This window comes from Sciurus vulgaris (assembly GCF_902686455.1).
Source record: "Sciurus vulgaris genome assembly, chromosome: 4".
NCBI lineage: Eukaryota > Metazoa > Chordata > Mammalia > Rodentia > Sciuridae > Sciurus > Sciurus vulgaris.
Window position 1 is genome coordinate 63360329 of NC_136464.1, and position 26530 is coordinate 63386858.

Consider the following 26530-nt stretch of genomic DNA (forward strand, 5'->3'; position numbering starts at 1 on the left):
TTCAGTATATTTTTGTAGTCCTGTGGATGAACATTACAGAATGTATATGATTTCATTAAATTTGCTGTGATTGTAATCTTTTATGTGTGTATGTAATGCCCATTGTCTTATGAAGGCATATTCAGTAATAAATGATACCAATTCATGGAATCCCAACATATGCACTCTGACATAAAAAAAGAAATACAAATTGCCACTAATAAAATTAGTTTATTTTATCTTAAAGTTTTCCAAAAATACACTTGTAAATTTACCCACATACTGGGATAAATTTAACCTTTACAAAGACATTAAAATTTTGTAAATTATTCTCTTTTAGCTATTAAAGTACACAGAGTAGAAGGTATTATAAAAGAGAAAATGTTAAGTCATGGTCAATGTTTGAAAGGTGCTAATACACATTCAGTCTTCAAAATACTAATAAAAGATTAAATCTTAAAAACATTTAGGGAAAAAAGGTGTGCCTTCCTTTCAGAAAACTTTAATTGTAAATGATGTTTATTAAGAAATATATACTGCATACCACAGTAACAATGATCTTCTCAAATTTTACCTAATTGCTTTATAGATGAATCAACCTACACAGGAGAAAACACAGGAAATTGCTTTTAAATATATAATTAGCTCCCTAGTTTTCCTGATATTAAAGAAAATTTAGCCCGTTCCAATTAAAAAGTAAAAATTACTTGTATTTAATATAATATAGAATAATATATTTTAATAATATAAAAGTTCAAGCATTTCCCAAAAAGTACAAACTGTGTTATTCCAAAAAAGAGAATGAAAACATATTTATCTCACCAACATTTTACAGGAATTTGGAATATTTACATATTTTATAACACTGCAGAAATCTTTGGTGGTGACATATGGAATAAGATCCCTGAAAATATTCTAATAATTTTGTTCCATCAATCAGTGTAGTCAAGTATTTACAATCAGTAATGGTGGCAGTATCATTTTTTAGCCAAATATGCATACACCGTGAGGTGTGTGAAGGGGATCTTATGTCAGACCTAGGTGGGTTTACATAATTACTTAAGCAATAGACTTATTTCTGTCTCTCTTAGATATTTTTTTAATACAGAAACAATACCCTAAAGAATAGATCAATTCTTACTTCTAAACAAACTTTTGAAATAGTTAAGTACTAGTGAACAAATTGAATGAATATGTAGTAAAATAAGATATTGGCTATAATTTCTGGATAAATTCCAATAGCTACCAAAATACTAATATCTGGGCCTCAAGGGACAGTAAGGGAAAAGCAAGGCACTGTGGTCTCTGGACAAATTTACATTTTTTAAAATCAGTAGACTTAAAAGCGGGGGTGGGAGGTAGGGGAATGGGTAGAGATTTCACAAAGATCAAAAAGGGGATGCTAAAACACATTAAGGTGACAGAGACTACAATTTAAGAAATGTAAAATGAAGAGAAAGAAAGTGATAGAAGAAAAAAAAAGATATCAACTATGTATAAGACATCAGCAGTAGAAATATATCAGAGAAAGGATTGTGAAGGAGTATAATTAAACAGAAGAACCTTCGTTAGTTGAGACAGGTATCTTTGATGAAGCATTTTGATTCTACAAGATAAATAATTCAATTTAAAATAGTATGTGTTAACTAAAGGTGTTTTTTGTTGTTATTGTTCTTTTTTTTTTTTTTTTTTTTTTTGGTGCTGGGGATTTAACCCAAATGCCTTGCACATGTTAAGCATGTGCTCTACCACCAGGATAGGTGTAATACTGAGATTAGATTTGAAAAAGGTTAGACGGTGCCAATCAACTCCCACAGATAATGTTCTTGATACAAAGTCATTTATTTGACCGTATCTGGCAATTTACAATGAAATTGCCTCTGCCTAGGAAAAACAAGCACGGTATAGCATTTATATTGAGAAGTCCAGTATAATTAGAATTCATAGGAATTTTGAAAAGGAATTAAAGTCCTTCCAGAAACCAGGAGGCTAAAAATTAGTCAAGGTAAAGTAGATGGAGATATTCAGAGTTGAATTTTGGGAGAAACAAAATGAATGAAGTTTTATTCGGTGTTATGTATCAAGAATGTGAAATAATCAAGAACATACTAAAGCCTAGTATGGATGCAACATGAATTACACTCCTGAGTAAACATTCCATTCTTGGCTAATACTCTGAGGAGGTCCTGAATATACATCACCAACTGGCTTCCTTTCTTAAAAGGAAGAAAGATCAATGATCTCACAAATCTCTCCCCTTGTGTTTTCTTTTGAGCAAATAAGCAAAATGGTCAAATAAATTAGCTTGTACAAGTTGGATTATTGATCACTAAAACCATCACCAAAAATATACTGACTTAGGCTTCACAATACATACTTAGTAGTGCAACCTTAAAAAGCCTCATAGTTTAATCTCCAAATCTCTTGGATTAAAAAATTTTTAAAAATAATTTTCCATATGCAGGATTAATGGTGTCTGAATTTCTATCTGTACTCCTCTTCAGGGAATTATCTCAGTCAGAAAAATATTCAAATGATTTAAGTCAATGCCAGATTTATAAACCAGCAGCACATATCAATGCCAAGGTTGTGAATGGATTGGCTGATGGATAATTTTGTGAATCAGAAGAGACCTAAGCACTACACTGATCTCCAACTCTATTTCATAAAAGCTACCATTTTTAAAAGCTGAAAATGTAATTGGTGTTGACAAAAACATACTAAGTTCAACTATACTGTACAGCTAATTATGAAAACTGGTTAATGTTTAATAAAATAACTTCTCGTTTATAAAGGAAGTAATTAAAATAGTTATAATTGAATAGTTAGCTATACTTTTTTATACTATAAATCCAATGAATTTAAAAAATGAAACCCACAGGAAAGGAGATGATGTATTTCAAGGTATAAATTTGCCATGTCAGAATAAGACAAACAAGCATACAGTGTCAACAAAATTTAAAGTCAATGTACAGTTGTAAAATAAGTAAACATTTTTCTCAAGTGTGCAAAACTAGTCAGGAAAGTGCTATGTGGATACCTGGTTTTCAAACGGTTTTTTCAAAAAATTTCAGTTAATGGTGAAAAAATGAGAAAGTATTATAAAAGTAAAAATTAAAGGAATATATAAAATATACCTTATTATCTTACATTATGTCCTTGTTATGTTACTGCCTATTCAGAGGCCTATTTATTTACTATCCTCATGTGATAGAGATCACATAGATAGAGGTAAACACAACGTAACACCACAAAAGCTAATGTGTCCTGAACCATAAAGACTCTTTTCAAGTATACTGTGGGTCTGTGTTTCATCTTATATCCCAGGCATTCAATGTCACTGATGAATATGAAAATGGATAAAATACTTTTTTTAAATAATTTTGATTTTTGTATATTAAAAGGACTTGCATAACTACCTTTAGAAGTCAATATTTGAAAGGAATTGTTAAAGAAATGAAGTCATTTAAATTCATGAAAGTAATTCCTATCACCATCACAATTTTAAGAACTATTTTAATATGCAAATCCCAAATATATCATATTAGAAAATGAAGTTGATGTATTAGTATTGTTTGGGATATCTGAAGAATAGATGACTAAAAATACACCTGTGGTCTCTTCTTCACTTTATATTTTAGTGAACCATACCGCACCTGAAGAGAGAAATGTGTTATTAAGAATTTGATTGATTACTTTAAAAAAATGATACAGGATTTAACAGTTCATAATCACAGGAATTTTTAAACTTTCTGATACAAAGAATAAATTATCTTGTAAGCATGTATAAAACAGTACTCCTTATATACTCATAAAACATCGACAGTTATTATTTATGTTTTGTTTAGTATAATGTCAATGAATATTGATTTGACACTGCTTTTTGGGCTTAAAGAAAACATTATGGGTAAACTTTTACTATTTATTCACCATGTAGGGTTGGTTAAAAGCAAAACGTAGTTAATTTTTTTTTAGTAGCACAAGGTTAACACTGGCTATTTATGATAACCATATGATTTGCTATGTAGGAATACCATTTTCTACTTGGAGTGGAAGACTAGGCATTTACCATTTTCAAAATTCCCAGAAAAAAAACATTTTCAGAGAATTTAAAATATAACTGCTACTCTATCATTTCAATCCTTCATTTATGGATCATTAATACACTAAATGATAATGCAGCAGGGAAATCCCCGAACACCAATCATTAGAAAAACAACTCTACACTTGACTAACCTCCTTGCGGCCTTTGCTGGTTTTCACAGATTTCATGCTTTGTGATCTTCGAAGTCCTTTGTGTGTTAACATCTCATCATCTGAATATGGCCCATCCCCTTCTTCATCTGTCTTCTCACCTCCATCTTTCAGTGGAATTCCATAAGCTAAAGGAGTTGTCAAAAACAGCATGTTTTGGTAAAAAGACATCACTCAGCTTTGGCTCTTCACCTGTGGGCTGGCAATTCTCTGCATATTTTGCATTTGCCCAGTTCCTCTTCTCTCTCATTTGAAATGTGCTCTGTGCCCCTTGCTATTAATCTTTGACCCCTGCACTATTCTAGATGAAGATCATAACTCACTTCCTCTAGGAAGCTTTCCCTGACCATTCTTTTTACTACACATTTTTAAAATTATTTTTGAGCAGTGACACATTTGTCCTGTTAAACAATCAGAGAATGTAATGAGATATACTGTGAAATCTCTTCTCATCTTTTCTCTTTTTCATAAATTCTGAAAAACTCAAGCATTTGTGTGTTTCAGTTTGTCATGTGTGCCTTTGACTGTTAGCAGTTAAAGTTCCCTCACTCCAAATAATATCATTTGTTAAGACTGGCAATAGTAAGGTGAACCAAGAAAGACCCAAAGGGAACTTTTGGCAAGGTAAGTTCAATGGGGACAGGTGATGGGGAGATTAGACCAATCCTGTTGCACTGAGATAAAATCCAGCCAGACAGGCAACAGTATTTAGAAACACCACAGGCTACAATGACAGATGTTAGAGAAAACAGCCAGCATCAGGAAGGTCAGTGAGAGAGCGAGTGGGTGTACTAACAGGCTGTTATTGTAGCTATAAAGACTTTTATCTATTAGCCCACATGCAAACATCCAGATAATCAGGTCGGTTATTGTGAAGAAGTTTAAGAGCATCCTGAGGCTGGGGCTCAGGAACAAGAACTTTATCATCCCTGAAGCACAGGGTCTCAAATTTTAGCACATGTTAAGAGATACCAGGAGATTCATCAATACAGATTGCTTGAGATTCAACAGGCCTGGGGTGGAATTGAGAGCTGTATCTCTAACAAGTCCGCAGGTGATGTTTATGCTAATGGACCCTGTTTTGAGAGCCAAGGTCTGAGGGTCCTGGAGAGAACAAGACAAGGGCCAATCTAAGGCAGCCAGACCACTGGGTGGGTAGATTATAAAGACAGGGCTGGGGTTATAAAGCCCTGTGAAGTTTCAAATTCTTCTTTAATAAAGATAAGAAGCATACATATTTAAATCATCAGGTGAGGAAAAAGTAGAAGGGTTTCCAGGATCAGGAGGAGGCAAGGGATAGACTCCTTGCATGTGAAGAAAACTATACATAATTTGAACTCACTAAGTAAACCTCAAAGAGTTGTGAATGTTTTTCACTCTCATAATTACATAAACTACTTTAACTGTATATTAGACAAGTATGATTTTATGCTGCTAGACATCTAGGTTAAAAATTAAGGAAGAGTTGAAAGCAGAATCAGTTGTCATATAGGCCAAGATCTATCTTTTCCTGCAGTATTTAAAAAAAAAAAAAAGTGTTCTGGGGAGAAGACACTGTACAAGCACAGGGCTAGGGCAGCAGAGGAGTTCGACTGCTCGGAAGAAACACAAAGAGGCCAGTGTGGCCAGGTCAGGGCATGGGGTCACAGGCCTGGGAGAATGTTCCTGATGCAGTAGGAAATGAGAAAAATTGCACATATATAAACAAAGGAAAAGTTGACTTTGTAGTTAATTCTAAATGTCTTCATTTTCCCCTTTTCTTTAATTTGCAAAATATTTACTTAAAATTATACCTCTATAACTGAGGAAAACAAACCAGAAAAATTTTTGCTTTAAGGTTGTCATCTCTAGATTATTTATTACTGAGGCACTGAGGATAGAACTCTGAGCCTCCCACAAACTAGACAAATACTTTGGTCACTGAGTTACATTCCCAATCTAGATTATTTTTCTACTGCTGTTGCCTACATAATATTTCTGATTCCAGTATGGTAAAACACAAAATAGGCAGTCAAGGAGAGCCAGAAAGTTCTCTAAAGTCGCAGATGTGGCATATAACTACAGTTCAATAAATAAGTCCTTGCCATTTTAACTGCCTCTCATTTTGTCTGATCAGGATTGGAATTTCATTCAAAAGCTGATTATACAACTTATACTTTCCTTCTTTTCTAATTTCAGCTAAAAAAAAAAATCTTACAGATTTTCTAATTACATTCTCAGGAAAAGTGATGGTTTGACTTGTTATTCCACAGTATTGTTTAAATTCTATTATGTATGAGTCATGTACTAAAGTATGGGGATACAATGATGAAAAGACACAGATTTTTCTCCCCTCAAGAACCTTATAGTCCAACAGGGGAAACAGGATCAAATGGTATTATAATACTGTAATAAGTGCTATAAAAAGACAATAAGGACAAGGTGCCAGGGGAGCATACAGTAAGAAGAATTCACTCAGCTTGGGTTCACTTAGATGGGTTCAAGAGAAGATCTTGTAGGTGATAGTGGCTAAGCTAAATCCTGAAGGGCTCATGATTCCACATAGCTAGGGCATGATGGAGTGGGAGAATAAGGTTGGGAGCTAATACACCATGCTTTCAAGTCTGGACTTCACCAAAGAGAAATTGGGTTGGGGAGGGGCACTGAAATACTTTATTCAGAAGACTAACATGATCTCTGGGTTGTGTAAAACAAATTCTACTTGTGGGGCTGGGAAGATAGCTCAGTGGGTAGAGTGCTTGCCTTGCAAGCACAAGGCCCTGGGTTCGATCCCCAGCACCACCAAAAAAAAAAAAAAAAAAATTCTACTTGTACTTTGGAGAATGAATCAAAAATGGAATAAGATTGAAAATAGGGAGCCTAAGCAGGCAGGTCAGAATTGAAAAAGTTGCAGGAGTGAGGACACAAAAAGTAGTGTAATTCAGGATCTATTAGGAGGTGAAACTGACAAGTTTAATTTAGTAATTTATTAAATCAATCCAAAAGAAGAGAGGGAAGATATTAAGTCAAATACTTGATTAAAATATACATTTACTAGTTAGCTTAAAACTCAAAAATGAGTATCTTAAATATTTTTCAAAATAAGAGTAATGCTTGCTTTTTGATTTTAAGATTTACTTAAAAAAAATCACTAAAAATCCCAATACTCAGAGCTAAAGACTGCTAATATTTTAGTAATACCCTTCCACATTTTCTTTTATGTATATGCACTTCACAAAAACAGTATACACATTAATCCATTTCATCATCTAACTATTGTGTCTCCATAGTATAGCATTATAACACATACTGTTTTGTTAATATTTTCCTCACAATCTGGATATGTTTTCATATCAGTAACTATATACTGACATTATTATTTTTCATGGCTAATAAACTACCTTTTTGCTTAATACTTTTTCTATAAGATATTGTCAACAAATTTGACTTGTTCTAATATTTGTTGTTTAATTTTTTGGGGGGCAGTACTGAGGCCTTGAACCCAGGGCCTTGCACATGCTTAGGCAAGCACTCTACCACTAAGCTATATCCACAGTCTTCCAATATTTGTTATTTTAAATGAGATGAAGTTTCTTTCTTTCTTTTGTCAGTGTTGGCACAGAACCCAGGGCCAGGCATGGAAGGCAAGCTCTCTACCAGTGGGCCACATCCCCCGTCTGAGATGCACATTCTCATACATACATCTTTGAACATTTTGTCTGATTATTTCCTTATGACGTATTCCTCGAAGTTTCTTGCTGAGTTAAACGGAATTTATTTTGATGATTACTGCCAGATTGTCATCCAAAAAGATTATTCCATTTTAAATTCATACAGCATGCACAAGAGCATTTGCATCTCAACACATTTTCTGTGGTGATTTAAAAAATACTCATGAATTCTGACATTCTTCTTCCCATCTCTTAAATCCCACAGGTCTTTGTATCTACCTCAACAAACAGCTACCAAAAATGTGGTGGAAGTCACACTGAAGGACTTCTTGCCACCTTCTTCTCTTGGGACCCTGATTCTGGAAACTTTTGCTGCCAGGTGAGTCTAACTATGCTCAGAGATCACGAGAGAAAACACAGAAACAGCTGTTTGCCTCTTACTAGAGATGACGACTCCAGCCTCAGCTGCTCTTTGACCACAGCTGCATGAGACCCTGAACAAAAACTGCTTTGCTGAGTCCATTCACCCTGTGTATGCAGTGAGTGTGATTGTCTGGAGCCACTGTTTTGAGGTGGTTTGTTAAGCAGCAACAGATGGTTGGAACAGTTACCAACATGAAGCAATGTTAATTAAAAGCATTTTCCTCCAATGCAAAGAGCAAAAATTACTATTATTATACTATTATTACTATTTTAATTAAAATAGTATTATTTAAATTAAATACTTCTAACAAATAAATAATATTTACTATCTGAAACTGAAAATCTGTTTCATGTATTTGTTGGTCAGTTGTACTTTTTGTAGAACTAGTAATAATTGGTTTGTAATTGTTCCTGGATTGTCAGAAATCTGAACTACCCCTGGGTGTGGTGACACATGCCTGTAATCTGAGTGACTCAGAAGGCTGAGGCAGGAGGATCCCAAGTTGAGACCAGTCTCAGCAATTTAGTGAGGCCCTAAGCAATTTAGCAAGACTGTCTCAAATAAAAAATTAAAAGGACTGGGGATCAAGCTCAGTGGTAAAGCCCATCTGGGGGTTCCTCAGTGCTCACCCAACACACACACACACACACACACACACACACTTTCATATATGTATATGAACCCTTTGCCTGTAAAGTATAATAGGAATATTTCTGACAGTTTGTGGTCTTTTTTCTTTTTTGGTGTGTTTCCCCCATATATATATATAAATATATACACACACACACACACACACATGTCTGTATATATATGTATATATATACATATGTATGTATATATATATATTTTTTTCTTTTTAAAGGTAGAAAAATCCCTCAAACTTTGCTGTTATGTTTATTGATTTTGATGTGAGGCTTAAGAAAGTTTACCCATCTAAGTGAATAAAATTATACACAGGAATTTCCTACTATATGGCTTCTTATATTTAAATCTTAATCTTAGGTTTGAGGCAAAGTTATAACTTCAATTTCTACTTCAGTTTCTAAGTCTAGCAATTATCTTAATGTCATTAGTTATTTTCATATATCTTATGTTATTTTAATTTCATGGTTTAAAATGTAACAAAAGAACTAAATAGCACCTCAGTATCTTAAAATATTTTAGTCACACAGTGCATGTGAGGTGGTACACTCCTGTAATCCCAGCAATTCAGGAGGCTGAGGCAGGAGGATAATGCGAGTTTGAGGCCAGCCTGGGCAACTTAATGAGATCCTGTCTCAAAATAAAAAACAAAAATGGCTGGAAATGTAGTTCAATGATAGAGCACCCAGTACTGCAAAGAAAAAAAATTTAGTCACACCATTTTAAATTTAACAGATGAATATCATAAATATGTTAGGATTTTCATATATAATCCCATTTTCATCTAGATAATTGGAATACAATTCTTAACCTATTCTAAAATATGATTAAATTGCTGATAACTCAAATATGTAGTCTACAGATAGAGTAGAACCCATAATCAAAATCAAAATAACTAATTTAAAATGCATATTAAGAAATGTCTGTTCAGAGCTATGTTTTTATTATTAATGTATTAATACTTAGGTTAATGGCTCCAAGTTCAATGGTTTCTTCTGCTAAAAGGCATTGCTACCTTAATCAATGGCCAATGCTTGATTACTACCTTTTAGATAACAGCCACCAACTTTGTCAAGGTATTCATTCCTGTGAGAACTTGGAAGAAAATTCCTTATTTTTCCTTTATAAGGAGGGACTGTTATTTTATTTTTCAAATTGGTTTTAAGAATAATTTTCAATCTCCTTCAAAAGAAAACTTTTACTTTCTGAAAGAAAAATTAAATAGTTCTGTACCTTATAGACTTAACACTTCAATAGGAAATGTATGGAAGACCTCAGTTCTCAGCCTTGCCTTAAAACAAAATTTTCTTATGAATGACAAAATGTTGAAGGAACTATGTCTTATTTATGTGAATGCCTCTAAGATCATAATACTTTATTATAGCTACAGAATAGAGCAACTGTAACATGCTCATGTTACAGACAGTATGCCTACAAGTTAGCTCCTAAAAGATGGAATTTCAATGTATTTTTCACTGGAGTAATCCTATTTTCAAAGTAAGTCATCTTTCCTCATCAGGTTTAACTTTTTATCTTGTGAGTCAACATCCTTGCTTGTCCGCAGCACTTACAGGACAGTGTGCTTAACAAGTACCATTCTTAGATGTCAGTACATAGTTGGAGTATTGATCACAAGTCAGAACTAGCACTGGCTGGTGAGGAGGTAACCACACTCACAGCTTCTAAAAAATTCATGGTAGCAGAAGAAGCTACTGCTATTTTCTAAGCTGAATGATTTCCACAGTAAAGTAAAAACCTTATTTGGAGAAGTTTGAATAAAATGAGGTATAGTTAATTATCAAACTAAAAAATAAAAGCTTAAAAGTAAATTTTACCCAAATTCTGACAGTTATGATACTAATTTAGTACCCATCTTGACCCACAAGCCCAATTATGAAAGGACCATATATTACAACAAATAACACACCTGCTGATTCACTGGGGGTTGGTTTGCTTTTCTTTTTTGCATCTGGTAAAGGCTGATATGGTCTTTGTCCCACAGGCTCATCACCTTGTATGGCTGTTAAATCATGCATACTGAAACTTCTTAAACGTTCAGTTATTGCTCCTTGGCTCTATTAATAGAGAAGTGATAGATCCAGGAAAAAAAAAAAAAAAAAAAAACTTTATAAACTATCTAGTATGCTTGCATTTAACATTTTAAATATTAAATTTTTATTATGAAACACAGTAACATTTTGTTATATTAACAACATCCTTGAACATTTTATTATCAAATTCAGAATGAAAGTTGAGGGATTTGTGTAATGAGCACCACATATTATTTACATTTTAGTATTTGCTATATCACATATCAACTGTCAATCCACTTCATTTTTTATGCCTTTCAAAGCAAGTTGTAGCATTAGTACATGTCGCCCCAAACATTTCAGGACTGTATTTAACTTTAAAGTGCAAAACAATGTGTGATGAGATCACTTTCAGAGAAAAGAGCATCCTTGATTCAGTACTCTGGGTTAATAACACCAAAATTACCACTTTGGGGCATAAAGTTTATGATTTAGGGGATCTTTTCAAACTAAAGACACTGTTTTAAAGCTAAGCCAATTGTGGTACTAGCTCTACTTAGAACAAGGCAGGAAAATTTAAGAGCCAAAGAAATTTGGATATATAATGATATTTACTTAATGAATTTACTATCTGTTAAGACATAGTTACTACTATACGATTTGACTTTATTTTGCCATAATAATATGAAAGACACTACACACAGGTGGGATATTTAAATATAAATAACTTAAAATAAAAATTCATTCCTTAACTGCACTAGTCACATTCCAAATGCTCAATAGTTAAATGTGGCTAATAGATACAGTATTGGACTATGTAGATAGAGAACATTTCCATCGCTGCAGAGAATTCAATGATTTCCCTCATTGTACAGTTTGAAAGGTACATTTTCTGAACTTTTCATATATAAGTACGCCCCCCCAAATTATAAAGTTTTGTGAAGAGAAAATAATTTCTAAATTTACCTACTTTAAATTTGCACAGTATATAGATGACTCATTTCTTATTTATAGCTAGATTAAAAATATTCTTCTGAAGGCTTTTTACACTTATTATTTCTTCTTTTCACACATGTGAATTTATGATTGCTTCTGGTTAGAATGTTACCATAGAAACTCATGGTTCAGCTCTAAATTTCAAAGTCAAAGGTGCTACATACATTTGGGTGCTACTACTAACTTGTATTTTATCCTTAAGAAAAGGTCTTGATTCATTAGTCTTGATTCATAACTTTGGGTTACTGATACCATACTATGTCAAAATGAAACCCCATTTACATACCCTACTTGAGCTTTGTATTTCTACCCCCTTTTTTTTTAGTTGTTGATGGACAATATACCTTTATCTATTTATTTTTATGTGGTGCTGAGGATCAAATCCAGTGTCTCACACATGCTAGACAAGTGCTCTACCTCTGAGCCACAACCTCAGTCCCTTTCTACCATATTTAAAAAATCATGATAAAGAATTACCAAGGGATCTATTTTTCCACAAAATAATTGAATTTTATACATTTAAAAATATTTTTATCATGGTTTGATTCACTGTACTTGCTTCCTCTTTATCAGATATCATAATTATTAAACAGATGGTCGACAGCATACTTCAGAGACACTACAAGGAAGTGACCAGTGCTCATCTGAAATAGGTACCTTGTTTTTTCAGAACAGTTATTTTCTTTATCCCACCTTTGTATTTCTGTGCCCTTTCTCAGCAATTTTTTACCTAGCTGCCACCCTCACATGACAAATGGCATGCATGTCCATGTGTTATAGTATGGCTCTTAAACATCCCTTAAAGCCCCACATGTCATTTGCTTGGTCGCCAGTGATGGTACTGTTAGGAGGTGGTTGAGTCTTTAAGAGGTGGACTTAGTGGGAAAAGGATAGGTCATGGTGGGGGTGTGCCCTTGAGGGGGATATGGAGATCCCTGTCCCTTTCTTTTCTAGATTTTGCTTCCCAGCACTATGAGGTAAGTACCTTGCTCTTCCATGATATGCTGCCTTGCCAAGCCCAAGCAACAGGGTCAACCAGTTGTGGACTAAAACCTCCAAAACTCTGAAGCAAAATAAAACCTCTTCTATTTTTAAGTTGATTATCTCAGATATTTTGTTACAGTGACAGAAAGCTGACTAAACATACTATGATATCCTCTACCTAACTGAGGTGCAATTTCCAAGGCTGGCTTTAATTACCAAACCTTTCCACTCAAGAAAGTACATTTTTTAATACAAAGGAGTGAAAGTGTCATTGAGTCAGTCAGCTTAATAATTATATCATCCACAAACTTTGGAATCTATAATCAACAAATATCTTAGAACCTAGATCACAAATAAACTCATACACTATTGTTATTTCCATTGTTGTACTATGTATATTTGCCTCCAGAGCAAAATTTTAGGAAAACAGAGGACAAATTTTACACTGTTTTTCTTCTCCTACTGCATCTGATATGGTTCTGATATTGAGCATATAGTAAGAGAACTAAACACTCTTTTTATGCCTCCTTTTCTTTCATTTACTCTTGACTGCTAAAGAGTTCTCCCTAGATAGCAGCACGTTTTAATGTGAACACTAAAGTTTATAAGCAGAAATTCAGGAGCAAACTACAGGCAAGGTCATAGGCATCTCCATGGGTAGATGACACAATACGCAGGGACTTGCTTAGGGTTTAGATTAAGAGTGGAAAAGGCTCAACTCGGAGATATCTGGAGGATGGGGGTGGTGTCTATTTATTGCCTGGATTCTATTTTGGTTCTTGAGTAAACCAACACTATTGTTATCAATACCCTTCGAGGGAGGCCAGGTACTAGGAAAAAGCAAAAAGGGATGTAAGTCTTCTTTGAGGAAGCCCAATACTTTCACAGCTATTATCAATTGGGAAAACTGGATTTGCCACCACATATATAATATGTATATTTTATGGACCCAGAAGAGAACTTATATGGAAACAGAAAAATATAATGTATTATGATTTTCAAAAACATACGGCTGGGTCCGGTGGCGCACACCTGTAATTCCAGCAATTTGGAGGAAGGATCAAAAGTTTTAAAGCCAGCCTCAGCAACTTAGCGAGGCCCTAAGCAACTTAGTGAGACCCTTTCTCAAAGTAAAAAATAAAAAAAGGGCCCGGTATGTCACTCAGTGGTTAAGTGCCCCTGGGTACCATTTCCTATAGAAAAAACAAAACAAAAAAGCTAAACAGCAAAAAACATGATATACATTATATGCATTCAATGACCAATTTAAAGGATAGGTGTAATCACAAAATAATTCCATCTAAATTCCAATCTTCAGTTTTTATACCTTCATCAAAAAATTCATTAATGAAGAAATTATTTTCCTATATGATGTTAAGTGGAAATAATTTTTCTCTACTCTGTAATTCTAAATCACATGGGCAAAATGGTTGCAAGTATGAGAATAGTTATAAGAAATATATACAAAAAAGAAAACAGTATCCTCCTTAGGCATATGGGATGGGTGACTTTTTTTGTTTTTAACTTTTTTTTTCTTCTTGTGACACTAGGGATTAAACCCAAGGCCTTGTGCACGGTAGGAAAGAGTCCTACCTCTGAGCTATAGCTCCAGCCCTTTTTATTTCATTTTGAGATAGCCTTGTTGAGTTGCCCAAGTTGGCTTTGAACTTAAAATCCTTCTACCTCAGCCTCCCAAGTAGCTGGGATTATAGGCATATGCCACTGTCCCTGGTTGACAATTCTTTCTGCTATTTCATTCATGTTTTCTGTATCTAATCCTTTATTCCTCTCATTGAAAAAAAAAAAAAAAAAAAAAAAAGAAACAGTAGATTTTGAGGGTACAGATAAACCATTATAGTCACTGGTCAATAACAACTTTAAAAAGCATTGCAGTTTTAGTTAAATTAGTAGAATCTTGTTTATCTATTTTATTCTTTTTGATTTATACATTAAGTCTTTTAAAAGTATATGAAAGGTAAGGAGGGATGGGCTGTGGCTCGGCTGTACAGCTCTTGCTTGATTTGATCCCCAGTACCAAAAAAAAAAAAAAAAAAAAAAAAAAGGAAGAGAATGTATGTAAGTACATAAATACAAACACACACACACACACACACACACACACACACACACACACACACATATATGGGAGGGAGGAAGGTTCTAGTCTCACAGGGGAGGGAAGTATGTACAGACACAGAAATCGGAGTCAGTCAGGAAGAAGGGGGTGACCATCCACAAGGCAGTTCTATATCTGGGTACTTTAGATCCTATTCTCTGCTGAATTGTAAGCACATTGTTTTTAAAAAGTGATCCTAAAAAAATCAGAGAAAATAACAGAAAGAGTATAATAAGAATGAAAAAGTCAAAGCATTAGACTTATTTACACTGAGACATTAAGTTTTAGAAAAACTTCTGAACTTCAGGTGGCTCAAGTTTTAGGGTCTGGATTTGGACAGGCTCACACATACATTTAAGAAAATGAGTCAGTGTGATGGTGCATGCCTATAATCTCAGCTACTGAGGAGAGTGAGACAAGAGGACCACAAATTTGAGGCTAACCTGGGCATTTAAAATTTAGCAAGTTCCTGTCTCAAATTAAAATAAAAAGGGCTGGGGATGTAGCTCAGTTGTACATCCTCATCAGAGCTTGCCAAGTATGCACGAGGCCCTGATTTCAATGCCCAGAACCTAAAAAACAAGAAAATGAGAACATGATAGAGATCCAGACCTAAAATACTCAAGCTCTAGAAAGGATTTTTTAGCTGAGAAGCAGCTCCCTGACCTGGCACCACCCAAAGTCATTTATATCCAAGGGCATTAGAACATCTGAATATCTACTCAAGTATTGAAGTACCTGTTTGGTATCTACAAAAAAATACCTTGTGTATATAACCAATTCTAACTTTTTCTTTTTTGGTACTGAGGATTGAACCTAGGAGTCACTAGGATTACAGGTGTGTGCCACCATACCCAGCTAATTCTAACTCCTTTACACTCAAATAATTTTGCCTTTGCCTAAATACTTCTTTTAGTGGTTAAAATATCACATTAAAATGATGTACATTTTGGGTTAAGCAAGGAGAATTTATTGTGCTTATCAGCACCTTTGAATAAAAACTTCAACCTATTCTCTTCACATTTTTTAAGAATTTGAAAATATGTAATTACTAATGCTTTCTTATGAGCATAAAACATTCTTTTACAGACTAATTCTTATTATTCCATTTGATAATGTATAGCTATTCAGCTATATTTCTTGTTGATTCTTGACATTCTTACATTATAGTTGCAGATAAGGTTAATTCCCAATTTTTAGGGAAATCTCTTTTCCCTATGGATAGTCAACAACAAATCTGATCAAACTCAGGATGAACTGACTGCATTTGCATTGGGTGAATAGTATATTTTAAGTGTTTTTAAGATTAAAGCCGTGTATTTATTGAAGCATGTCTGTAACATAGAGACAAATTTGAAATGGAATTAAAAATTACCCCAAAAGTACCTATATATATTTAAATGTCCTTTTATTTATTTATTTTTTTGGACTCATCATATCCCTGGCATCTACTCACTAGACACCAGGAACAAACAGCCCCTTCTCAGTTGTCACAACCTAAAATGTCTCTCAGTGGTTGGGCATAAATGGCCTCCAGCTGCGAACCAGTGTTTAGAGAAGTAAGGGGCTTCACAAGTTAGGTTAATTTTATAGATGAGAAAATTAATACTTAGGGAGAACAATGTGAATAATTTGCTTAAAATCTTAAGGCTAATTAGTGGCAAAATCAGAACGACAACAAAAATCCAGATTAACTTGACTGCTCTAGAATTCAGTGTTAATTATACCAACCTGATTCCCTAGATGTCAGGGAAAAATAGTATGACCTTTCTTTTTCACTGTCTGTACAAATAGTGTCTTTTTAAGGGGATGGTATTAAGTAGCTGGATAATCTCAAATCCTTTCACAAACAGAAAGCCATTAAAACAGAGAGCAACATGTCAGAATTTTTGACCTAATCATGAATGTTTAAGTCAATCAGATTTCAGCAATTTTACCAGTGAAGCTCTAATTTCTGTGATAATTGACTTTTTATGTTTGCTAAAGAATTCACCAAGAGGCTGCCAGAGGAAATTCAGAGAAAGTTAATATGACCAAGAGCACTTTTCTTCATCTGTCCTTCATTCGTCAGTAATGTTGCTCATCTGTACAAAAGCCACCTGCATTTCTCATGTGAAAAGCTATGAAATGTTGAACATCCTCAGCAAAATCCTTGAAGGTCCTTCATATATTTATGCTTTGCTCAGCCAAAATAAACTGTATGCTGACCTTGGGAACAGATGCCTGGTAATGAGGTCATAGAACTGAGTAACATTTTCAGAAAATTGCTTTATAGTGTAATAAATGTTCTGATTGGATTCCTATATTCATATTTAACATGCTCAGGTGGTTCAAACTGGGAAACCTAGTGAGGGGTATTACTGCTCTTCAAAAGTCACATCAAGAGTCTAAAAATCTTTAGCCTGGAAGATATTTTCTTAAAACTATATATTGTAAAAACTTAAAATAATTCTCAAGTCATTACCGTTGACTTTCTTGTAGTTTCTCCATAGAGTTCACCGATTTATTTCACTCTCAATTTACTTGTGAGTATGAGGTTTCTAGTTTTGTGATACTTCTATGATAATGCTTTTTTATGATAGTTCCAGAGATTAAACTAATTTTGGTTACTTTAAAATAAGCATAGTAGCCAGGTGTGGTAGTGCATGCCTATAAACTCAGGTGTGAGGCAGAAGCCAGTCTGGGCAATATAGTGAAACCCAGTCTTAAAATAAAAAAATATTGAACCCAAGGAAGCTCTACCTCCGAGTTATACCCCCAATCCTTTTTTACTTTTATTTGAAGACAGGGTCTCACTAAGTTGTCCAGTCTCCCTGAAACTTGTGATCCTCCTGCCTCAGCATCCTTAGTGGCTGGGATTATAGGTGTAAGCCACCCACCCATTCTTAGTGACTTTCTTAATGACGCCAGGTAGGAGTCTCTAATATTCCTGTGTCATCATGGTAATGGTGAAAGTTACCCCTGCAACTCCAAAACACATTCTTTTATCTTGTTGATAAAAGAATCAGGGGCTGGGGTTGTGGTTCAGTGGTAGAACACTTGCCTAGCACAGGTGAGGCACTGGGTTCGATCCTCAGCACCACATATAAATAAATAAATTAATAAAGGTCCATCCAGAACTAAGAAAAAAAATTAAAAAAGAAAAGAGTCAGGACATCATGAACAAGTTGGGACAGTTTCAAAATAAATTTCAGTTATGGGATATGTGTTTCAATTTGTTTTGCAATAGTAACTTAGGTGATTTTTATGCTCTCTGCTTTCTGCCTTTGGGGATGGAGAGGTAACTTTAAGGTGATAAATATATAAATAAAATCAAGGAAGAAATAAGAAAACTCAAAAAAATAGATATAGGATTACTTTCATAGTATTCTTACAGAAAAGTCTGTGAGATACTGTTTAATAATGGAGGGTAATGGGTAGGGTCTGAGCCACAAAAGATGGGATGAAATTTTCAGTTAGTGAATACAGACATTAGCTATAGGTAGACAGTAACTTGTGAGGGCAGGGACTGTTATCTGTCTTATTCACTGTCCATCCTTGGCATCTAGCTTGTAGTAGGTGTTCAATAAACAGATGTTAAATAAATGATAAGTAGGATGCTAAATATTGATGGAGGCAAAGTATGAAATAAAAACAAATGAAGATGGGTTGGGGTTGTGGCTCAGTGGTAGAGTGCTTGCCTGGCCAGGGTGAGGCACTAGATCCGATCCTCACATAAAAATAAATAAATTAATTAAAGGTATTGTGTCCAGCTACAACTAAAAAAAATCAAAACAACAACAACAATAAAAATATACAAATGAGGAGGGAATAAGAATGAAATAATATGATGGGAGTTGCTGATTCCCCACACAGAGGGTATAGTAGTAGTGAATGTACATAAAAATAAAGTAAGTACCCCAGCAAATCAGTGTGTACAAAGGTGACTCACAGAACAGCAGATTAGACTATACTTATATGTTAAAGTAGGTAAAAAAAAAAAAAAAAAAAAAAAGGGATTTGCTTCTATCTTTAGCATAATGATGTCTGAAAATGTCTGTTTTCTAAACAATTTTTCAGGTTGAAATTTTTCAGTTTTTATCCATAGAAGCATGTTAAAGGATGCTTTTAAATATAAAAAAATCAGAAAACACCTTCATTTGGATGTAAATAAATATACATACTTAGTGTGTAAGGTCAAACAATGCTAAGTTTCATAACAAATGAACAGCAACAATTTCTTAGTTCCCTTCTCCCCTTCATCCTGGCTATTTCAAACCCTGTTTTCCCATTATGATAGATGAAGATTTTAGTTCTTTTCCACTTCCCTTTCTCCTTCCTTCATCTTCCCAATACAACAAAATCACATTTGTTAAATCCTTAGTTTGTATTCTCATTATTCTTATTAATGCAAATGCTATTCACTGCTGGGCTAAGTCAGGCTCCATTATTATTATTTTCCTTCTTATGTAACTTTTTCCTCTGAATTGATGATTATGCCTTCCTTTGTTGGTGCTCATTTGTTGTACTCTCCCTTTTTACATTGCCTCAATACACTTTTTCTGGTGCTCAGGGTTGATGTGCAGTTGCACAGATACCAGCTGTCTGTAAACAGTGAGTGCTCTGGTGGCAGCATGCATTCTGACATATTTGAGTAACATCCCTAAGCAGTATTAATCCTATTAGATTCTCTCAGCTTCACACTCTACCCTGCACCTTTCATCCATCACATCCAATACTGGCTGTTTGCACTTTGGACTTGCTTCTAAGTTTCCTCTTGGGTGTTTTGTCATCTCCCTTCTATTAACCTGTTTCCTAGAGCTCACGGGTTTGCTTTTTGAGGATTATTCTGTCTTTAACAAATCATATCTGCCCTGACAAAGGAGTAATAGGTAAATTATGTGTCTCTGTATGTGTAGAGTTAAAAAAAATTACATTAAACTCATATATGACTGAGTTTGACCATTACAGAACTTGAGAGTGAATATCGTGATGGTATCATGGATGGTACCATTCTGTCTTCAAGCTTATAATGTCACCATTTAGAAATTTAATGCTGGTTGGGGAAACAGCTCAGATAGTAGAGTGCTTGCCTCGAATGTACAAGGAGCTGGGTTCAACCCCCAGCACAAAATTAAATAAATAAATAAATAAATAAAAATTGAATGCCATTCTGCATTTAGATAATTTGAATGTGATATAATTTTTTTTTTTTTTTTTGGATGGTACTGGGGATTGAACTCAAGGGTGCTCTATCACTGAGCTACATCCCTTTTGTTAGAAAATATTTTTTAGATGTTGATAGATATTTATTTTTATTCTTTTATTTATATGCCATGCTGAGAATTGAATCCAGTGCCCCACACATGCTAGGCAAGTGCTCTACCACTGGGCCACAATACCAGTCCCCTCGTCTTTTTTTACTTTAGATCTTGAGACAGGGCTTGCCAAGTTGCCCACGCTGGTCTCAAACTTGAGATCCTCCTGCTTCAGCCTGCTGAATAGCTGGGATTACTGAAAAAAGTGTCTGTTTTCTCATTTTAAAATTCCTAGTTGTTGAATGTTGGATTTCCTGGATGACTTTTTAAGCAGATATGGAAATCAGGAATGCATTTTCATTAAACAAGAAACTAAACAACTGAACTTCTAAAAATGAAAATAGTCCTTTAAGCTGAAACTTTTGCTATTTTAATGATGATTTATTAATGTATCTTAATAAAAGAAAAAGACCTTAAATGCCAAATAACCTAAAAACTATACTAAAATCTACTACTGTACTATAATTAATAGTAATTTATTAAAGATTATTTTTATACAGTGTATTATATATATAATGCTGCATAGTTGATAAACTTCCACTTAATCCTTACCCCAACACACTGATAGGTATAAAATTTGAAATTTTCATCCTGTTGATTATACTGATTTTGATTCTTGAGTCAAAGATTCTTTTTTTTTTTTTTTTTTTTGCAGTGGTGGGGATTGAACCCAGGGCCTTGTGCTTGTAAGGCAAGCACTATACCAACTGAGCTATATCCCCAGCCCCCACAAAGATTCCTTTGAAAAGTGAAAGCACCCTCTTATTACATCCCTTTGACACTGCAATGATATAAAAATCACCATGTAACTAGAATACTTCTTTCCATAGCATTGTTGTTTGTATTTAAGATAACTAAAGGAGCCTGACTTGAAAGCAGAATACCATTTATTCTCAATTAGACTTACTAGCAGTAAACTCAAATTTTAACTTGAAGTGAGATAGACATGTGATATCAATGTTTACTGGGATCCCCTGTGCAAGAAAGCACTGTACTTTTATATACACTCTCACAGATAGGCTTATTACCCCATTTTATACAATAAGCAACTTATGAACACAGAAATTAGGTAAATTGTCTATGGTTACTTTAGCAAGTCGCACACAGCATTTTCTGGATATGAAGCCTATTTTCTTTCCATATACCACACATTAAAATCACTTACTCTACAGTATTTAAAATAAACCACACCAATTACTACATGCAAAGAAATCCAAAAGGCATAATGCAAATATTCACAGAAGGCATTCATTTGATAACTTGGCTTGCAAACACAGCAAATGACATTAGTAATTGGCTAAGTAAAATTTCAAGTTTTAAGAACAGAATTTTTTCATGCCTTATTTTGAATAATCAGTTACCTCAAATTGATTGAAGTAGAGGTGCAGAAGTAAGCCAGAAATCCTACCCAGATATTGCCATCGAGAGAGAGAGAGAGATGAGAGAGGAGAGAGAGAGAGAGAGAGAGAGAGACACCAAAGACAGAGAAAGAAGAATGGTCATCTTTTCTTAAGGTTATAAAGTGGAAAAATTATGACAAAAATGACATTTTAAGGTATTTTTTAAAATTAACTGTCTCTTATTTGGTAATCAATTAAGAATTTCAAAATAGCAAACAGAAACAATGTTAAATTATCTTTAAAATTATCTATGTGTTCTTTCCAGTATTAGAAAAACACAAAGCAAAATTCTGCCAATTTTATAATGATTTGAAAAAAAAAAAGGGCCATCTTTCTTTATCTCTTGACTTAATGTGACACTGGATTAAAAGGTAAATGAAAAATTACCTTCACTGCTGCAGTGACAGCTGCAGTAGCTGCTAAGTTTAGACCTTGCCGTCCAAAGTTTACCATGGTCTCATAGCCTCTTTCCTTTGCTTGTACAATATAATCATCAATCTCCTGGGAAAACAAAAACAAAGTAACCACAGATGTTAATTTTACCTAGAAATATTGTTAAGAAACCCAAAACTAGGACTTCTTCTTTACCATGTACCAGTTTTACCAATTTTACAGCATAAAGCTGTTGATATACATTTGTGTTGATATACATTTCTAAAAATGACTTATGGAGATAATTTATATATCTTACCCTTTCCTTTGAAGAAAGAAGTGGATGAAGGAATTTTCTATATATTAAACTTGCTCCTTTGGTATAGGGAGAGAGCAGCCATATGACAAAAGCAATCTTCAGTTCATAGTACAAAGGAAACCTAACAAGAAAAAAGCAAAAAAAATACTTCCAGTGGGTATGGGGGGAACTACAATGTGGAAAACACAAAAACACTTTTTAAAAGTTTGGTCTCTATGTTAAGTTTTTACATTTAAAACGTAGTGTGATCAGGGGCACACTAATGACAAATGAATTGACAGATTGCCGAACTGACAAATTCATCTCATTAAACTGCAAATGAGTTGACCAGAGAGCACTGATGCCCTCAGAGGGTCACAACTTCTAGTACGATATTCTTCCTTTGAAGCAAGCACAGGTAACCTGCCAAACTGAATGAAGCTGTCAAGAGAAGGCATTAACAGCCTCCTCTGCCATTCAGCCATGGTAGTAACATATACCCATTCTGTGGAGCTAAGTTGCCACAGAAGTAAATGACATACCTCCAAACATCAGCTATATATGCTCCAAGTGTACAATGTTGACCTCATATACACATCTCTTGATCTTTCTCAAGAAAATTTCCTCTCCAGTCTATCTGGCCAGAAATGTAATATTCCACTTGCAACTGAAGGGGGAAAGAAATCATCCCCAGGTAGTAGACTGGGAATTCTGGTTAACATCCATGCCTTCTCCCACATGATTTTCTAGTGCCTTTCCTGTAGACTGAGTATGCTTCCCCAACCAATGATGGTGGGTTTAGCCAGATGACATGCTTTGGCCAACAGAATGGGAATGTGACATAAGTCAAATGCAAACAGAACCTTCCAATACCCTTTGACTTTCTCACCCCAAGGTCCTCAACCTCTTGCTTTAAGCTTTTGCCTTCCACCATGGGAACAGATGCTTCTTCAGCCTTGGTCCTAAAATGAGAAGACACTTAAAACTCAGCTGAACTATCAAAACTGCAGCCAACCATATGCCCTCAGGCAGCTTGGGGAAGAAATATGTCTGTTGTTCTAACCTGCTTCATGGTGGGTTTTTAGCCACACTTAGAGGGTAAACTAATCTATCATGAGAGGACCAGCATCTTGTGGTCCATGAGGAGTAAGACATATGATAAACCGAACAAGTCTGGGTTCTTCTGGTATGCATGCAAACAAATAGGTGACAATGAGGAGTCACTACTGTGCAGTCAACAAAGCATGTCTGCCTCAGTGCAACCAAGGAATGTGTAAACTTTCAATACTCACGTTAAGCTTTTTCTACACTTTTTTTTTTTTCCAGTACTGGGGGTTGAACCCAGGACCTTGCACATGCTAGGCAAGCACTCTACCACTGAGCAGCATCTTTTAAAATAAATAGCCTGCATCAGACCAAGCTTCTTGATTTCCCTGGAATTCTTGGGAACAGAATGATCCTTTATTTGAGGAGTGGAAAGTGATGTTTTCATGGAGAAAGCAGATGAAGAAAATGAGATGTTGGATATGAAGCAACTTGATCAAATTCACTTAGTTAACAGCAAGAGCAGGATAAAAATTCTGGACACCTGAAAATAAGTCTGTATTAGAACTTATAGTAGAACTTACCAAGCAACTGTTTGATCTGCTATTGTTTCAATCACAGTGTAGAGGGCAAAAACAATCCAGTACATCATCCAGCGAACCTGGAAATAATAAAAATACTAATCAAACAATGGACTAAAATTATTCACAACTGAGAAATTCTACATAAATATATGTGCATTTCTAGAGATATAGTATGTTGGGTTCAAATGCAGAAGGTGATGGTCTACTTTTCACCAGATTTTATGTTTGAGTTCCTTAGATCATTACATCAACAATCTTGGGATACCACAATCAAAGAATAACAAATCTCTGAGGTCTGATACAATATAGGAATCTAAATCAAAGAACTGGATAAATAGGAAATATTTTCTTAACTGGAGGAAAATTCTTTAAAGATGTTATCTACACATTTCTTAATGAAGATTATTGGCTATTTATTGCATAAATAATATAGTAAAATGTGATATAACCACCTTTAATCTTCATTAGTCTCTAAAACTTGGCATTCCTTGTTTCTCAAAATACAGAAATTGTTTTGAAGGATTATTATTTGTATTAATGAAACATCCATAATGCCCGTCACTCAGTTTGAGAGTTTAAGGGTGTTTTCTTCTTCTTCTTGCCCTCATAAAAGTCTGAACTTGCATATATCTTCCAATCCAATTCACATGGTAGTTCAGGACATTTTCATCCCTTGCTTGGACTAGAGCATCTTAACTGTCCTTGGCACTCTGGTGTCACTTGGTACCAATCCTTTTCATAGACTGCTATCAGATTAATTTTTCTGGAACATGTTCCCCTAAATTGATACCTTTTCCTCTACCTCATTAGACTTTCCTCATCTCCCATGATGGTTCAAGTTTTACTAATCTCTGCTCTCCTGCTCAATAATAGCAAATATGCAATGCGCATGTCAACCATGAACTACGGACTGCTAAGTACATAATGTATTACTAATTTATTTAACCCTACAACATTATGAAGTAGGAAATGTAATTATTTCCATCTTAGAGTAGACAATGATGGCTAAGAGTCAAAATGACTTGCTTAAGGTTTGAATCCATTGGCTATGTGATTCTGGAATTGGTTAACCAATTAAACCGTTTATAGAGAAAATTGAAGAATTATTGAGTGTGGGGCCAAGGATAACCATTACTTCCCCTTGTTCTCATCCTAATCAGTGACAAAAAAAAAGTAAGTAAAAATCAGGCCATTATAAGCAGCTAGAACATTGGTCTAACTATTTAGTTTATAGATAAGTTTGTTTGCATATTTCATGGATAGTATCAGATTATAACTCAAGTAGTTTTTATAGTTTTCTATTTATATAGACAAATCAATTAATAATAGCCATGAATAATTGTTGAAGCAATCGGATTGTGAAATACGACAATACCAATTTGCCCAATGTGCTTTAATTTATTGAGAATTCTGAAAGCTTAAAAAATTGGCCAAAGCAAATAATAGGGTACATTTTTTATATCTGCAATATGTGGAAATTGATTTATGAGATTATTGCAAATAAAAAAAAAAAGGCCAAATATTTTTTTTACTTTTCATGACTTCTTTTCAATCTCCCACTGCTACCAGTTCCAAGCTTCTGTCCAAGGATGAGGATTTTCTTCCAGGGCTGAAATCCTTTGAGTACCTCTGTATGTTGTCTTTTTTTTCCTCCTACTCCACCCTTAACGGGGAAGTGATGCTCCTCCGAGTTCATTCACTTAGCCCTTCCAAAACCAAATACTAAGTACTTTTAACTCTCAACTGAACTCATAATCTTTTATCCTGATTTGCTACATGCCTTTTCTCAAAAAAGAAATGAAGAAAAAATGGATACAAACAGAACAATGCACTTTTATAGAGCTGGAAGGGAACCTTGGAAGTAATCAAATTTTCTGGTTGGGTGTCCCATTCAACCTACCCTAGGAGTCTTGAAGAGTTTCCAAGAAACACTAGTGCTCCCTGAGGGTAGAGTCTGAAAACAAATAACATGGCTAACTCCCCTCTTTTTACTGAGGTCCAAAATAAATAAGTTGCTCTTGGTCAGGGACCTAGGAAATGGCTGAAGAAGGCGGAGTGCACCTGGAAGCCTGAACTTTTTTTTTTTTTTTTTGGGTGCGGTTTGAGTATTGAACCCAGGGGTGCTTTATCTCTGAGTTATATCCCTAGTCCTTTTTTACTTTCTTGAGTCAGGGTCTCACTACATTGCCCAGGCTGGCCTTACTTGCAATCCTCCTACCTCAGTCACCCCAGCAACTGGGGCTGATTACATGTGTGTGCCACTGTGCCCAGCAATGCATCTTTTTAAATAAGTGACTGCCACCAGATCAATGTTCTGAGTTATCTAGGAATTCCTGGTTTTCTTCCTCTCCTATATTAGCACAAGAATTTCAGTGTCAACATTATTACCTCTCCAAAAATTTAAATTAAATTTGGCTCTTCTATGAGGTTTGCAAAACTCAGAAAAATAAAAGTATTTAA

At 34.6% G+C, this 26530-nt stretch overlaps 1 protein-coding gene across 3 annotated transcripts in view; it reads right to left on the reverse strand.

Moving 5' to 3' along the window:
* Positions 1-1650: 1650 nt before the first annotated feature.
* The window catches only part of REEP3 (receptor accessory protein 3), a 92653-nt gene continuing 67773 nt past the window's right edge, over positions 1651-26530 (reverse strand). For 2 of the 3 annotated variants that reach the window (XM_079136403.1, XM_079136404.1), the window contains 7 exons: positions 24071-24147; positions 23306-23404; positions 22464-22584; positions 22160-22273; positions 10877-11024; positions 4216-4361; positions 1651-3635 (listed from right to left, as the gene is read on the reverse strand). In XM_079136403.1, the coding sequence (XP_078992529.1) occupies positions 3579-3635; positions 4216-4361; positions 10877-11024; positions 22160-22273; positions 22464-22584; positions 23306-23404; positions 24071-24147 (762 nt within the window). In that variant the 3' untranslated portion in view covers positions 1651-3578. The remainder of the gene's footprint in view (positions 3636-4215; positions 4362-10876; positions 11025-22159; positions 22274-22463; positions 22585-23305; positions 23405-24070; positions 24148-26530) is intronic. The other variant, XM_079136405.1, reaches the window with a different exon arrangement.